The 18,195-nt window shown below is 39.6% G+C and overlaps 1 protein-coding gene across 2 annotated transcripts in view; it reads left to right on the forward strand.

Annotated features, from left to right (window-relative positions):
* Positions 1 to 18,195, forward strand: part of WDR7 (WD repeat domain 7) — a gene marked incomplete at both ends in the record, with an annotated part of 335,367 nt that overhangs the window by 51,339 nt on the left and 265,833 nt on the right. For both annotated transcript variants that reach the window (XM_079717825.1, XM_079717826.1), the window contains one exon: positions 1,654 to 1,868. In XM_079717825.1, coding sequence (XP_079573951.1) covers positions 1,654 to 1,868 — 215 coding nt within the window. The remainder of the gene's footprint in view (positions 1 to 1,653; positions 1,869 to 18,195) is intronic.

Raw genomic sequence — 18,195 nt, forward strand, 5'->3', positions numbered from 1 at the left:
GATTTGTAAATTGTACAGTTGATGCTTGAACAACACAGGTTTGAACTGCTTGGGTATTTTTTTCAATAGTAAATACCACAATACTACATGATCTGCAGTTGGTTGAATCTGCAGGTATAACTGTGGATACGGTGAGCTGACTATATAGCTACATGTGGATTTTCAACAGCATAGAATGTTGGTGCCCCTAATCCTTGTGCTATTCAAGGGTCAACTGTATATATGAGTCTGTAGTTCAAGGGAGGGAAGTCAGAGTGGGTGGTACAAATGTGGGAAATCTTAGCATATAGAAGATATGTAAAGTCATGACACTGGATATATCACCAAGGGAATGTAGGTTGATAATGGTTGGGGCACTCAGGGTTTAAATGTGCTTCTGTGATGTAAAAAACCAGCAAAGGAGGCTAAAATGGACCTGCCAGGAAAAAGAAGAAAATAAAGGGTATGCTTGCCTGGAAGCCAAGTGACAAAATGTGTTTCAAGGAGTGGAGAGGAAGATTGAGAGCTGCTGACAGTAAATGATAGTAAAATGAGGACTGAGAACTGGCTATTAGATTTAGCAATGTGGAGAGTAGGTTCAGTGCACATTTGGTGTAAAATCTGATTTGAGTAAGTTCAAAGGAAGATGGGAGGAGAAAAATTTGGAGGTGGCAAAAATAGGCAGCTCTTTAGAGTATGATTATGAAAAATGGGATACATACCTAGTTAACCCACCTGGGTTAACTGTGTGTGTGTGTGTGTGTGTGTGTGTGTGTGTGTGTGTGTGTGTGTTTTAAACAGGTGAAATAATTGCATGTTTATAAGCTGATGGGAATGATCTGGTAGATAGGGAAAACTGATGAAGAGAAAGAGGAGAATTGTTGACATGGTGTCTTTGGGCAGACAAGAGAGGGATGGGGTGTAAGCCACAGGTGTGTTAGTAGGAGCCTGGATAGTTCATTCATAATTATTGAGTAATGTGACTGGAGATGTGGTAGTGGGAGTTTGTGGAACTTCTTTTTTAATTGCTTCTTTCTCTATGAAATAGGAAACAAAACTTTTCATCCAGATGAGGACAGGAAATGGAATGGTGGGATTGGAAGAGAAAGAAAGTATGGAATAATGAACTAGGAGAGTAGGAAAATGAAAGGTCTGTGGTCACTATTAAGGGCCCACCGAGATCAGTGGTCAGGAAATTCAAGTGGCTCTTTCAGTATGTTCATCATTCATGTCCATCTTCATTGTAAGGTGCAGAGTAGGTGGAGAGTTGAATTCAACTAGTGTTGAAATGATTCTGTAAGATTGACATATAGTTTTAGAGGAAGGTAAAATTATAGAAATTGCTGTTTGTAATAGACTAATGGTGTGGCGTGATCAAGGAGACCATCTTGGAAGTGGAAAGAAAGTAGAAAAGCCTGGAGGAAATTGTTGAAATCTTGGCTCTGAACTTGAGTTTATTGGGAAGTTGTGGTAGGGCCTTACGGAAAAGGAAATGATTAAGGTAATGCTACATGGAAGATCATTAGAGGAAGGAAATAAACAAGAAAATGTTTCTGGGAGGCACTGATAAAACATATTCCTACATTAAAAAATGTCCATGCATTTTCCTTTCCTAAAAAATGACTTAGAGTCTTCCAGAGTTGTGTAATGATTGTGAATATATATGTCTTCCAGGCGCACTGGACCGGTGTGTGATGGGGATCACAGCGGTAGAGATACTGAATGCTTGTGATGAAGCAGCTCCTGCTGCCGTTGACTCACTTAGCCACCCAGCAGTCAACTTAAAACAAGCTATGACACGACGCAGTCTTGCTGCTCTTAAAAACATGGCCCATCATAAGCTACAAACTCTTGCAACTAACCTCTTGGCTTCGGAGGCATCTGACAAAGTAAGTTTTGTATGTGGGCTCACGTGTCCCCATTCAACTTCATTTAATAATGCAGCTTTGGCACGTCTTAGGGAATCATTTTTGGGAGATGACACGGGTGAAAAATAAGCTTCTGATTTTTATTTAGGTTTTCCAACACAGTTTTTAAGTATTTCACCTATTTGGCGTTCTGAAAAAGTGACTTGTTCTTACCATTCAAACTATTTTAAAATGATTCCAACAGACTTAAGTGACTTCAGTTTCTGAAACTAGAGCAAACGTTTTATGTATAATCTGTCTTTCTGACTTTCTGACGGTCTTCCTGTAGAAAGGTTGAGCACGAGCTAATATCTTCAGGAGAAAAAAGTAACAATTTAGGCATAATTCGGATGTTTCTAATTGTGGCTTATCTTTTATTTGAAAAGTAGGTTCTGATTTTATTAGGGTTAGGCCATTTAAAGATATAAGAAAATATGTGAGAGTAAGTATGGTGAGGTTGCACAAGTGCTGGCATTTTTCTGCAAGACCGAAGCTCGATCCCACTTTCCCTACTGACACTTAAAATCAATGCATCAGTTACTTCTTCAGTTAACAGAAGATTTTCCTACTAAAAGAAGAACAGTCAACCCCAGTTCATTAATTGGCTACTTGTGTTTAGTTTTGTAGAGACTAGTCACTTCTTTGTTTGTGGTATTTGTGTTCTGTGGTATTATTAGAACTAGTTTGTCTCTGGTAATGGATAAATGAATCCTAGAGATGATCCCAGTATTTTATCTGAATCACTACTTCAAATTCCTACTTCCATCTTAGAATTCATTAGAATTATGAATGGGTAACCAAATACCTTTATTTTCATTCTCTCTTATACCTGATTCCTATTTTTTAGATGGTGAGATGTGGAATAAATAACAAAGAGGTTGAAAGGGTCATGTACAAACTTGAAAATTTGCCCATGAATTAGTGAGTGCTAATGACATAGGAAATACTATAGGCAGCTCCACTGACCCATATCCTCAAGTAATTGGCAGTAATATTTGATCATTCTGTCTTTCCCCCAAATATTAATGTGTTATTGGCTTTGTTATATTGTATGTTTCATAGATTAGAATTGTGAAATCCTTCTGTGATTGTTTTTCATGCTTTCTGTTCCATGCTCTAAAGTTTGAATAGAAGTCAGGCTTAAAGGCATTTGCCATGCGTATAATTTCTTTGAAGAGGTCATGTGGATGTTCCCTAGGAATTCAGTATTCATAGCACATTGTCTGATGTTCTATATAATTTTAATGTTGAGCAAACTTATAAAACAATACATTCAAGCACAAGCATGTATGTTTTGTAGTTCCCAAATTTATTCTTTTTCTTGTTGGTATCCCCTAGAAGTAAAAATTTGGAAAAATAATTATATAACTAGAAAATTAAAGAAAAGTAAGTGGTACAGTAACATTTATGAATGGCTTTTGTAAGTGGTCATGGTCCATTATGTGATTTTTACAATCTTGTTTGTCCCTGTGTTAATAGCACATTTTATAGTGCAATTAGTGATAAAAGCACCAGATATCAGGGACAGTACACTTATGTATTGTAAAATATATTGCTCGTGAACCTCCTCAGTCTTGTAGCAGTGGTAATTGTTGCCTGGCCTACAAGGAAAACAATTATAGGAGAGGAAAAGGCTTAGGAAGCTGAGGCTGCAGGAGGATAATCACTTTATGAAAAATGTATGTTGGCTGGACCATTAGGGATTTCTCGAACTATTTTCTCATGTTGACTTAGAGTCTCCTTCTGAGGGGAATATTTAAAGAGCCATCCTCTGGATGGCTTTCTAACCTCAAGAGAAATGAAGCCCACGCAAAGTTGAAAAAAATAGTAACCAAAACGTAACTAAGAGCCTCTCAGTGGTACAAGACTTACTCTAGGGTATTGGATCTGATTTTTTTTCATGGGTCTCTCAACGGAAAGTGAAACCTCTATGGGAATACTCTATATAAAGTATCCTTGTTTTCCCTTGTTAGAGTAGTGTTAGCACCTGGGCTATTTGGAAGTAACAAATATTTTACATTGTTAATTAGGTTAATTATGCCAGACATATACAGCTTTACAAGCAAAGATAATTTACTGTCCTGTGATTTTTTTTTTTTCTTTCACTGGAAGAGCAAGAAGGTGTTAAGTAGAATTATCCTTTATTATTGCATCTAATCTTTGGAAGGTGTGTGTACTCAAAACCCTGTGTATTCCACTTATGACATGTATCTTATATTTCTCCTTGTGTTATAATAACATATATACTTACCTAATTCTCCCTACTGAAATCCAGTCTTCTTTTTTAAAAAATTAATTTTTATTGGAGTATAGTTGATTTACAATGTTGTGTTAGTTTCAGGTGTACAGCAAAGTGAATCATTTATACATATATACACTCTTTTTTAAGATTCTTTTCCCACATAGGTCATTACAGAGTATTGCGTAGAGTTCCCTGTGCTATACAGTAGGTTCTTATTAGTTATCTATTTTATATATAGTAGTGTATATATGTCAATCCCAATCTCCCAATTTATCCACCCCCCACCCCATCCTTTCCTCCTTGGTAACTGTAGTTTGTTTTATACATCTGTGACTCTATGAAATCCAGTCTTCTTGCAGACAGGGATTATGACTTATTTATCTCATCTCTGTGTTTTCCCCATGACGTCTCCTAGCAGCTGTGCAATAAATATTTGTTGAATTGGATCATGTGTAACAAAGTGCTGATAGCCTCTGCTGCAGCCTCTTTGCCCATCTCTTCTTCATTCCCCTCACAGTTGATTGTTTTGACTTGACAGTCAAATCTCTCCCTATTCATGAGACTCTAGATGTGGAGTGTTTATTAGGTACTTTGCCCTCTGTTCAGTTTTGCATTCTCTCCGTTTGGTTTTGGTGGGCACGTTGGTCCCAGCATAACTCATTCTCCTTCCTTGCCATCTCTGTATTTTCAAACATCCTGAAATTATCTCAACTTCCACCCCCTCCTTTACTCCTGTTTCTTGTGGCTCTAGGCCAGGGTTGCTCAACCCCAGCACTATTGACCTTTTGGGCTGGATAACTTTTTGCTGTGGGGGACTGTCCTTTGTATCATAGGATGTCAGAGAAACATTTTTCCTCTACCCACTGCATGCACATAGCACTCCCTCTCCCCTAAGCATGACAGTCAAAAAGGTTTTTAGACATTGACAAATGCTTGCTGGGGGGCAAAATTGCCTCTGGATTAAAAGCACCGCTTTGCAGAAAAAAAGTTGAGAAATGGTGAAGATCCTACATCCTACTTTTGTGTCTTTCTTTTCCCCTCCCCAGTTTTCTTCTTTAATGTCTCTCCTCTTTGAGAATGGGGAAGTCAGCCTCAACCCTCATCCCTTCTGTCCACGGTGGCAGAAATAGTTCTTGCATTCTCTCTGGGCTCACACCTTTCTGTTCAGACCTTTCCTAAAACACTTCACTTTGTGTGTGGTATTTTTTTGTTTGTTTGTTGAGCTTCTTGAGGACAGGGGTTGAGTTTCTCCCCCTTTTATTTCCAGTGCTTAACATAGTATATGGAGCATAGCAAGTACCCAGGAAATGTAGTGTGAAGTTAGTTTGCAAGTGTAGATTGGAGTCATGTGGAATCAACTCAAATAGAAAGCCGAGGACTTAACTCAATGAGTAATGACACAATATTGTGTAGTCTTAAAAGGAGGTATTTGTTTGCTTAAGAATGATTTTGCCATGTCTGACACTTATATGCAGACCACTTTATAAATGTTGACTTGGGAAATGAATTGTGATGCTCCTGGGATGATACAGTGAGAGGTGTGGGAACTGGAAAGGATTAGGCAGTGGAAATGTAGATGAGGGATAACTTGTAAGCTGTTGTGTAGGTTGAATAAATAGGACTTCACAAATGAGCAAGAGAGGATTTGAGACATACAGGTTGATTTCCAAGATCTAAGCCTGGGTAAAGGGGGAATGGTGGAGCTGTTAACAGAAGTAAACAACTCATGGCATAGGCTTTGAAGTTGATTGTAACAGGAGACATTTGCCTCTTCTGTGTAGTGTTGAGAGATGGGGTACATGTGGTGGGAGCAAACAACCTCCAAGAAAGGAATGATACGATGCTGGGGTAGAGTAGGGATGGGATTTTATTTCCTAAATGACCACTGTAATGGAGTTCCTGAATTCGACTGCAGCTGACATTTTGGGGTGCCTACTATCATTAGATTATTCCAGATATGCTGTTCTCCTTAATTCTCATTACAAATAGATGAGTTAGTTATCCTCAGATTTGCAAATGATGAACCTAAAGGACATTTGGTTAGAACAGAGATTGGCAAATTTTTTTCTGTAAAGGGTTACATAGTAAAAAAACTTAGGTTTTGTAGACCATATTTCTTCTGTCACAATGATTCAACTCTGCCATTACAGTGGCATTAAAGCAGCTATAGACACTATGTAAATGGACTGGCTCCCAATAAAACTTTATTTATGAAAACAGGCAATGGGCTGGATTTGGCCCCTGGGTCATAGTTTGCTGACCCCTGCATCTGAAGATGGCATTATTATATCAAGGTTGTGGGTACAGTTCCCCCATGGAATGGCCTTTGCTTCATTTTTGAAAAGCAGTTCAAAGGAGTGGTTTAGAGCCCAAGTTCTAGTCACAGGCGTATCTGTGTTCCAATTGCATCTCTGTAACTTCCTGCCTGTTGGTGACCTTGGACAAGTAACCTCCAGTGGCCTAGCTTACACATATAATTGAAAACAAATCTTTGTAAAGGAAGTAAAGGTTGACAGTCGATTAGAGCAATGAAATAACATCAAGACTTGGGGAATAAAAAAGAGCGTATGGAGTTAGTAATTAGTAAAGTCATTGGTCATCATTAAGAGCTGTTTTGGTAGAATTAGTTGGGTCAGAAGTCAGGATAGGGCTTCCCTGGTGGCGCAGTGGTTGAGAATCTGCCTGCCAAAACAGGGGACACGGGTTTGAGCCCTGGTCTGGGAAGATCCCACATGCGGAGCAACTAGCCCCGAGAGCCACAATTACTGAGCCTGTGCGTCTGGAGCCTGTGCTCCGCAACAAGAGAGGCCCTGATAGTGAGAGGCCCACGCACCGCGATGAGGAGTGGCCCCCACTTGCCGCAACTAGAGAAAGCCCTTGCACAGAAACAAAGAGCCAACACAACCATAAATAAATCAAATTAAAAAAAAAAAAGAAGAAGTCAGGATACAGCGAGCTAGGAATGAGCATGAGGTGAAGTGGAGGCACAGTGTGTGGAAGAAGTTTGCTTTTGGAGAAATAATAGATTAGTAGCTTCAGTGGCTGCAGGGTTAAGAGCAGAGTTTATGCTTTGGGAGCTCACTGAACACTTCTGTTGGTGGAGGGAGTGATTGGTGGGGCCATGGAAGAGGACATGGTGTTGAGAATAGAGTTGGAAAGTTCACTCTTATTAGAAATTGTTTCCATATAATCTGTAGTGATGAAAAGAGGGAGGTGAATATAACAAATTATTTTCAGTGGAAGAAGAGAAGAGTAGGCTGTGATATCTGTTTTAAAAAAAGGAAGTGGTTATAATCCCTTGAAGGTAGAGTCATCTTCTTCTTTTCTTTTAATCCCTCATTAAACTCAGGATAAGTAGCATATTGGATTAGAAGTTTGAGGACTTGTAAGATATAAATAACTAGGAGATCATAGCTGGCATGTCATGGCATTTGAGGAATGCATAAATGAATATGTCAAGAAGAATGTCTGGGCATATCAGGTGATCTTTTTGACAAGTTTTTCCACAAAGCATTTGCCAGACACTGGTTCTTGGTGAGGAGATCTTGGTGGACACCTTGGGCCAATGGGATTTTATTAGTAAAACTAGAAAGCCCTTGCAGCCATGGAATTCATTCATTAGGCCTACTGTGTGTAATTTTTTATTGGGCCCCGTTACATCTTGGGCATTGTTGTATCAATCAGAATCACCCTATTTATATTGAAAAATGATGAGGTTGAAGAAATTGAACATTGACCAGGATGATTTATCTTTTACCTTCCATCTCTCTCTCTGTTGTCTAATTAGTCAAAACCCTGAAAAAATGAATGGACTATATATGCAAAGGTCAGTAACTTTGTATTCTTTGTAACTAGGCAAGAGAATGGAATTTACAAGTCAAATATAACCTGCTGAGAACATACTCTGTGTTTTTTGCTTGCAGAATTCACTCTGTTAAAAAAAAATTGTACTGATTGAATTGACTTTATGATTCACTGTGAAAAGGGCACTTGTAAGGTACAGACAGAGACAAGCCAAATGATGTTATGTACAGGGTACCAGGCATTGTCTGGTGAACTGTTTTCAGCCTTAGAAAAATTCTTATGATAAGCCTGACCTTTGAAGTATCAATTAAACTTGCTTAACATTCTGCTCCAAAAGTTTAATGAATATTTTAAAAGAAAATATGAATATGTTAATTGTATATTTATTATATACTTTGAAGTATATATGAGTTCAGTTTTGGGTTCTTCTAAATGGTTATTAAGACAAAAACTTTATATTACACTAATTGTTGTCTAATTGTTAATAAAATTAAGGAGACTTAGCTAAGCTGCCCAGCCTTAAGAAAACAAAGGAGTGAATGTCTCTGTAGGAGGAGAATAAACATTTATTAAATGCCTCTGTGACCAGTGATTCCCTTCGATGGAGGATAATAATTAGAAACTGAACGCAGATGCTGTGTGCACTCATTGCTCCTGTGATGACGTTGCATCCGGGCCCTTTCAGTAGACAGAGCTAGGTAGTATAATGTATGTTTACATGAATACACACTTACACAAACATGTACGTCTTTAAGTATCTCTCTATCTTCCTAAATATATTAAATACCTTGGGTTAGCACCATTACCTCCAATTCCAACCAAACACCACAGTGTTGGCTGTAGCCTCCCCTCCTGACTTGTTGTAACTCTCTTCTTCACCTGTGAGAAACCTCTCCCAGTATTTTCAGTGTATTTATTTGCTCAGTTCCCCCTTTGTGTAAAAAATTTCCCACTCACCCCAAATCTCTTTTTAGGTGTGCCCACCAAAAGCTTGCCTCCCACAAAGGAAAAGAAGTTTCATTTCTTCTTGATTGTTAACATTTTCTTTCTTTCCACCTTCTGCTTCTCTTAGGCTTTATGAATTGTATTCATTCATTCTTGTGTTTCTTTCCATTGAGGCTTCTTTGCTAAAGTGATGTTTTCTTTTATTTTTAATTCTTTTTTTTTAACATCTTTATTGGAGTATAATTGCTTTACAATGGCGTGTTAGTTTCTGCTTTATAACAAAGTGAATCAGTTATACATATACATATGTCCCCATACCTCTTCCCTCTTGCATCTCCCTCCCTCCCACCCTCCCTACCCCCCCACCCCAGGTGGTCACAAAGCACTGAGCTGATCTCCCTGTGCTATGCGGCTGCTTCCCCATAGCTATCTGTTTTACGTTTGGTAGTGTATATATGTCCATGCCACTCTCTCATTTTGTCCCAGCTTACCCTTCCCCCTCCCAGTATCCTCAAGTCCATTCTCTAGTAGGTCTGCAACTTTATTCCCATCTTGCCCCTAGGTTCTTCATGACCAGTTTTTTTTGTTTGTTTGTTTTTTACATTCCATATATATATTTTAGCATACGGTATTTGTTTTTCTCTTTCTGACTTACTTCACTCTGTTTGACAGTCTCTAGGTCCATCCACCTCACTACAAATAACTCAGTTTCGTTCCTTTTTATGGCTGAGTAATATTCCATTGTATATATGTGCCACATCTTCTTTATCCATTCATCTGTTGATGGCTTGGGTGTATCTTTAACCAAAAAGCATTTGCTCTAGTTCTTTTGAATACATTTAGTTTGCTTTTCTTCAGTAATGACCTTGGGTTTGGCCAGAATCTTCGGCTGGATTGTGAATAGGCATTTTCTTTGCCTTTTTGCCAAATAAACACTTTTAATGTCAAAACAAGAGATAGTGTGACAGTTTAATCAGATACCAAGATATAAGCATAAAGAAAGCAAAAAAAAATTGTATCAAAAATACATGATAGGGCTTCCCTGGTGGCACAGTGGTTGAGAGTCCACCTACTGATGCAGGGGATGCAGGTTCGTGCCCAGGTCCGGGAAGATCCCACATGCCGCGGAGTGGCTGGGCCCGTGAGCCATGGCCGCTGAGCCTGCGCGTCTGGAGCCTGTGCTCTGCAAGGGGAGAGGCCACAGCAGTGAGAGGCCTGCGGACCGCAAAAATAAAAAAATAAATAATTAAATAAAACCATGGGAGCAGATGAGATCCTTCAGAGATAGCAAATGGGCTGAGATAGACTCTCGGGATACCACCTGAAGGAGAGGGAGAGGAAACGATGCGGAGAGGAAGTGGTGTGAGGAGAACCAGGAGGATGTGCTGACTTGCAAACAGGGAATCGGGTGTTTCAAGAAGGGTGGAGCAATCAATTGTGTCAAACGCAAGAGCTGAGTGTTAGAAGGATTGAAACGTGTGTGTCAGTGAGGTCATTGGTATCCTTTTTCAGAACTGTCTCCCCACGATGTGGGGGGCAGCAGCGTGATTGTGGTGGGTTAAGGAGTGAATGGGAGGTGTGAAACTAGAAGGAGCCCGTGTGGAATACTTTGGAAAAGTTGGTATGACAAGGGAAGTAGAAGGAGAATAGCCAGAGGGAAATCCAGTCTTGAAGACAGGTTAGAGTGTCTGTGGATAAAGGGTAAAGAGCCAGTAGAGAGAGGCAGGTTCATGATCAAGGTGGGGAGGAGACAGCTGATGAAGCTGGGTTCCACAGCCGGTGACAGGGTGGCAGAGGGAAGGCACTTGGCTTTGACATGAAGGAAAACTTCATTTTCTCAAACTGAGGTTTAAGGAAAGGAGCCATCTCCATAACATAAAAGTGCAAGTACTGATGTAGACGCTGCAGAAGGTTCTCATTTACAAAGGTGGCTACACTAAACAATGGATTTCCAACAGATGAAACAGCCTTCTTTTGGAAGAAGACGTCATCTAGGACTTTCATAGCTGGAGAGGAGAACTTAGTACCTTGGCTTCAAAGTGCCAGAGGAGGACTTCCCTGGTGGCGCCGTGGTTAAGAATCTGCCTGCCAATGCAGGGAACGTGGGTTTGAGCCCTGGTCTGGGAAGATCCCACATGCTGCGGAGCAACTAAGCCCGTGTGCCACAACTACTGAGCCCACATGCCACAACTACTGAGCCTGTGCTCTAGAGCCCATGCTCCTCAACAAGAGAAGCCACCACAGTGAGAAGCCCGTGCACCGCAACAAAGAGTAGCCCCCGCTCACTGCAACTTGAGAAAGCCCGCACGCAGCAACAGAAGACCCAACACAGCCAAAAATAAATAAATAAGTAAATAAATAAAAGTGATTACAGGCATGTGTTTAAAAAAAAAACGAAGTGCCAAAGGACAGGCTGATTCTCTTGATAGGGGCTAGTGCAGCTGGTGACTTGAAGCTGAAGCCAGTGCTCATATACCATTCTGAAAACCCTAGTGCCCTTAAGAAATAGGCTAAGTCTACTCTGCCTGTGCTCTGTAAATGGAACAACAAAGCACATCTGTTTACAACATGGTTTACTGAATATTTTAAGCCCGCCATTAGGACATGTTGCTCAGAAAAAAATGATTCCTTTCAAAATATGACTGCTCGTTGACAGTGCGCCTGGTGGTTACCTAAGAGCTCTGATGGAGGTGGACAGTGAGATTCATCTTGTTTTCATGCCTGCTAACACAACATCCATTCTGCAGCCCACGGATCAAGGGGTAATTTCGACTTTTAAGTCTTATTATTCAAGAAATACATTTTGTGAGGATATAGCCGTCACGGGTGGTGATTCCTCTGATGGATCTGGGCAAAGTAAATTGAAAAGGTTTCACCATTCTAGATGCCATAGGACGTTTGTGATTCATGGGAAGAGGTCAGAATATCAGCATTAATAGGAATTTGGAAGAAGTTAATTCCAACCCTCATGGATGACTTTGAGAGGTTCAAGACTTCAGTGGAGGAAGTAACTATAGATGTGGTGGAACTAGCAAGAGAACTAGAATTAGAAGTGTAGCCTGAAGATATGACTGAATTGCTGCAACCTCATGATAGAACTTGAACAGATGAGGAAGGAGTGGTTTCTTCATAGGAAATCTGCTGGTGAAGATGCTTTGAAGATTGTTGAAATGACAACAAACGATTTCGACTAGGACATACACTTAGTTGATACAGCAGCAGCAGGGTTTGAGAGGATTGACTCCAATTTTGAAAGAAGTTCTGTGGGTAAAATACTATTAAACAGCATAGCCTGCTACAGAGGGATCGTTAATGGAAGGAAGAGTCCATCGACGCAGCAAACTGCACTGTTGTCTTATTTTAAGAGATTGCCCCAGCTGCCCCAGCCTTCAGCAGCCATCACCTTGATAAAGTCAGCAGCCACCGATGTTGAGGAGACCCTCCACCAGCAAAAAGATCTCGACTTCCTGAGGGCTCAGATGATGGTTAACAATTTTTTAGCAATAAAGTATTTTTAATTAAGGTAGGTACACTTTTTAGACATGCTATTGCACAGTTAATAGACTACAGAATAGTGTAAACATAAGTTGTATATGCACCGGGAAACCAGGAAATTCATGTGACTCACTTTATTGTGATCTTATTCGCTTTATGGTGGTGGTCTGGAACCGAACCCACAGTGGCTCTCAGGTGTGCCTGTGTATTCAGAGGTCTTTCCGTTGTCTTCCACACATCTCTCTCTTCTTAGTTTGTGTAAAGATACCTGTTTTTCTTAATCACAGTCACACCTCAGTAACAATCACCTAGCAGCAATTAGCCTTGGTGAAACTTAACATTTTCTCAGGGGAGTGGATGGGTATAAAGGAAGAGGTAGAAAAAAGAGACAAAAGGAGGGGATTCATCATCATAAATCAGGATTTTCGTTTTTTACAGTCTAACGTAAATTGGTTCCCAGTCTTTTTCACCTGTATTTCAGTAAATGTAGTATATACAGTTGACCCTTGAACAACACGGGTTTGAACTGTGTGGGTCCACTTATATGTGGATTTCTTTTCAGTCGTAAGCACCACAGTACAACACAATCCAGTGTTGGTTGTATTTGTGGACATGGAGGAACCGCGGATATTGGAGGGCCGACTATAAATTACACGCAGATTTTTGACTGCACGGATGGGTTGATGCATGTAACCTCCGAGTTTTTCAAGGGTCAGCTGTACTTACTATTTGTTGTGTCTGGAGTGGCCTTGTTCCATGCCCCCTGCCCTCTGAGCCCGTCACCTAGCTAACCCCCACTCATCTCAGGAGCCTCAGTTCTATGACCATTATCTCCGCAGAGGTTCTGAATTTTTTCAGGTAATGCTGCTGAGTTTAGCAGAGTCAGTTGAATCTTCTCAGATTCTCTGGCACTTGGCTTATGTTTCCATCCTGGTACTTATTGTCTTGTACCAATATATGGAAGCAAGGAGATAAACTTGTTTACATGGCTATTTCTCTGTATCAGGGTTTCTTGACTTTAGCACTACTGATATTTTGTGCTGGATAATTCTTTGTTCTGGGGGCTGCCCCATGCATTGTAACATGTTTCTCGGCATCCCTGGCCTCTACCCACTGGCCATTAGCACCCTCTCTAATTGTGACTAACAATGATGTCTGCAGACATGGCCAAATGTCCTTTGGGGCTGGGGGGAAAAATCACCCCTGGCTGAGACCCACTGCTTTATATCAGGCTAAGAGCTCCTCCAAGGACCACTTGATATTCTTGCTTGTGCTTCCAGTGCCCAGCACAGAGTGTTCACTGAACTACTGTGAACGAACCAGTGTTCGAAGGTTGATTAATGTCGGTGGACTCACTTTTTCCCTCACCCCCACCCCTCCATCTCTAGAGTCTCTACAGAACGAACGCTGAGAACCTCTTGATGTCTAGGTTCAAACGTCAGGCACATACAGGAGGACCTGGGCTTCCTGCCATACCCTAACCATTGACGACCTATGAGACCTGTGTGACTGACTGACCTCTGAGCTTCCATTTGTTTTTAACTTTAAGGGGTGTAATAAGGTTGTAATGAAGTTAAATGAGCAACATGTTTGAAAACATTTATCTCAATAGGTATTCAGCATGCACTTGTTTAATACTCCTGATTGATTGATTGGTTGCATTCATTCAGCACACACTGAGTGCGTACGACAAGCTGGGCCACGCGTGAGAACAGTTGGAGAGTGCATTAGTCACACCCACACCCAACAGACTGTGGCACTGAGGAGTTCCTGCTCTGATGTGGGGGACAAGTGTGCGGTTCATTGTGGTGAGCGCTCGACTAGACTGTGTGAGCTGAGTGCGACAGAGACCTAGGAGGACGAGCTGACCTGCAGACTTGTTGGGAAGGCTCTTCTGAAGAGCCGTTTGTGTAGAGGCTTGACATCAGGAAGAAAAGTGGGCAAGAACATCCCAGGCAAAGACAACACCACATGCAGATGTGGGTGGGGATGGTGTACGGGCATAGTGAGATAGTGCAGCGTGTGCCGAGGCTAGCAGTGGTGGGAGAACAGGGTTAGAAACAAGCTAGGATCTGCTTGAGTGTGAATATTTCTTAGTCCCAGGGAACTAAGATCCCACAAGCTGCACAGTGTGGCCAAAAAAAAAAAAAAAAAAGAAATATAAAAAGTGTTCATATTTAACACTTATAATTAACTTTTGAGTAATTTACATTTTATTTATGTCATATGAAATAAATTACAGTACAGTATAAAACCTTAAAACCTCTCAATAGCTAAACTACCTCTCTTTGGTTTATGCTTATTAATGTACTTGTAATATGCTTGTTAATGAAAACACATGAAAGGAAGTGAAATAACGTCAAATCTAATGAGTATATTGTAATTCGTACCTAATCATAAAATCCTGTTCTATCCAAAATCAAATATTTAGAATAAGTATATTGTCTAATTCCAACTTAAAAATGGATTCTCTGAAGAGAGCTCATCTCGCTGTTTTCCTAACCATTAGTTTTCAGTAACAGCAATATGGCAGCAGAGGGCACCAAATATCCATTTCAGTCTTAGACATTTTCTTCATAGTTACACTTTTTGTGTTTCCCTCTCCACTCTCCCCCGCCTCTTTCTCTTCCTTATTCCCTCCCTTCCTTTTTCCTAATACTTAAAATCATTAACATTAAAACCATACTTTTTTTTTTTAATAGCAGATGGTGGGATTTTTCCCCTTAGCTAATTTTAAAATGTTTTAGAAGTACTTTAAGACATCAGTGTGTTTTTATTTGTTGAAACTTATGCATTTAACATTATGCATCAGAATTTCAGAAGTTCTTTTAAAGATTCTTATTCAATAAAATATCCTATCCATAATCAAGAGTAAAATTATTTTTCTTACCACTATATTTGTAGGTAATAAAATAGTTCTTTACACTGTACTTAGGAAATTAAAAATTATTTAGAACATGCATTATAAATGATATCTACCTAATTATTTTATAAAATATTATTTAATATTTTTCAATACATATTTTTTCTTGTATTCTATTTTAGAACTCAGTATTGATATTTATAGAAGCGTGTGTGTGTGTGTGTGTGTGTGTGTGTGTGTTAGATATGTAACATTTCCTAGTCTTATTATTAGTATCCTTGATCTCTGGTTTTAAAGTGGATTCAGATTTTTAAAAACTCATCCACTTTTCTTCTTTACACTTTAGTATCAAAATCAGCCGATATTTAATGCTCACTTCATAAATCAACTTTAGGTAGAGATCTGAACTGTTTGATATAATTATAGGTTGGTCTCAAGGCTCTTTAAGGAAAAATAATAAATTATTTTACCAGGTAACCTTAAAAATAGTCCCTGAAACTATGGCATTAAAAAACAATTCAAAAATAAGTAAGCTTTTAAATTGGGACCATTGAAGTGAATGGTGCAAGAGTAAAATTATTGCCTATGTTTTAAATATCTCTTAGTCATTGGATAAGATGAAATTAGGCTAAAATATTATTGTAACACTGGTTTTAGGGGACAAAGCTATCAGGTGTTTCAGCAGACATGACTTAACCTAGCATATATTCAAATATTTAATAACAATAAATGCTATAGCAAAGATATGTCAACAGTTTCTCCTCTGCAGATTGTATGATATCGCTTTGGTTTCTTTGTTATTGTTGCTGGAGGCTTCTGCCTATGCTGTGCGTGTGTGTGCGTGTGCTGAAAAACACCTGTGCTTGAATAAGGATTAATCGCATGATCATAGTTCTGTCACTTTGCATGGGTTTTCACTTGAGACAATTTTATCTGCTACTCTTTATGTGATTGTCACAGGTTCACTTTCAGTGATGAGCAAGCAATCCAATAATTTTTCCCTCTTTTTGCATTTCTGTAATATTTTAAGTCAGGTTCCTTATTTAGTATCTGAAATGGCTAAATCTGTGTTTTCTTCTACACAGAAAACATAAGGTTAGAATAGGCTTAGTACTTGCAATGAAAATGTCAAATATATCTGTCTTATTAGCTTCTAAAGTGTGTGTATATGTGTTTTACATTTACCATTGGGTTTTACTAGCAAATTTGAGACCATTTCATTTGTATATACCTTATGATTTAGCTTTTCTGCTGGCCTTTTTCAAGTAAGTGTTTAAGTTATTGCCTTAAGTACAGAGGCTTTATTTTCTCCCAAGCATATTGCATAAAATGGGTACTTCACAAATATTTGTTGAACTGAATTTAATCTCCCTCCATGATAATGCAAAAATGAGTTTGTGAGCACACATTTCAGATGTTCTTTAATAAAGGTGGCAGGGCAAATATACTAACATTCCCGTTAAAGAATTTCCAGGGTCAGATGGCCTGTCCTTGAAGTTGTTAGGAATGTAAGATGATTTGAATGAGTTAGTTTGCTCTAGATGGGTGTATCTTATGATTAAGCCAAGAGGCCCTTGGAGTTTGGTAGATGTTTTTGTTCATTTTCCATTAGCTAATCGTAGTGTAACATACTAGATACCACACATATCAGTGATCAACTCTGTCATCTTCATGTATGTAGCTAAAATGTTACCCTCACAACTTTGCTGGATATCTGTATTTTGTGGTAATGAGACTTTATTATTGTGAAGTCAGTAAAATCCATTGTCAGGCATTACAGGTCGTATGCAGGAGTTGGTGATGTTAGAAATTATAGTTGACCTACGGGACGTGGGGATGAGACATTTTCTCTCCTTTCCTTCAGTCTCCCTGTTCTCTTCTCATCTGCTTTCATTGTTGTCTTCCTTCTTTCTTTTTCCCCCTCTCTTTTTCTGACTGTGGATTGCTATTAGATACAGTTTTTGCCCCAGTGACACAATCAGTAGGACCAAGAGGCTGATAAGAGGAGTTGCACACAGTCACACCCAGATACCGTGGTACCAGACGCTAGATAACCTTTCAGTTGTCTGAGCACACAGGCTGTCTGCTGGCACACCTCTCAGAAAGAGGCGGACACCTGGGGTGATCCCGGGGTGCTGAAAGGGGCACACATGTGGTTGACGTCAGAGGAGGGAGCTTAAAAGCCAACCTTGTATCCTCACTCTGACCTTTTTTTCTTCAAGCTACTCTTGCTGCTTTGATAATTTCCTTATCAAACATGTCTAATTTTTTTTACTCTTTGGTAGTAATGGTTCCTTTTTCTCCTAAAAAAATTTTGTAGATCTTTACTGGAAAGACAGTATTTACTAAAGGACTGTGTTTACCTAATGTTCTTGTTATTATTCCCTCAGACCTAGTGTCATGTCTGTCTACCTAATATTTTACCCTTTGCTGTGACATAACCAACCCTAATGCCTAGCATAGTACCTAGGTCATAACAACAGATTAGTAGGTGGCAGCTATCATTGTTAGTAATAATTTTTATAATAATAGTATATTAGATATAATGTATTTATTATAAATATATAATTTAATGTATCATTCAGTCCAGTTAGTGTCAGCAGGTACAAAGCATTAAGCATAGTGTTTTGTGCTTTTTGTTTTAATAAATCTTTATTGGAGTCCAGTTGCTTCACAATACTATGTTAGTTTCTGTTGTACAACAAAGTGAATCAGCCACATGCATACATATGTCGCCATATCCCCTCCCTCTTGAGCCTACCTCCCATCCTCCCTATACCGCCCCTCTAGGTCATCGCAAAGCACCAACCTGATCTCCCTGTGCTATGCAGCTGCTTCCCACTTGCTATCTGTTTTACATTTGGTAGTGTATATACGTCGATGCTACTCTCACTTCACCCCAGCTTCCCCCCCTCCCACGCTGTGTCCTCAAGTCCATTCTCTATGTCTACATCTTTATT

This window comes from Hyperoodon ampullatus (assembly GCF_949752795.1).
Source record: "Hyperoodon ampullatus genome assembly, chromosome: 13".
NCBI classification, from domain to species: Eukaryota; Metazoa; Chordata; class Mammalia; order Artiodactyla; family Ziphiidae; genus Hyperoodon; species Hyperoodon ampullatus.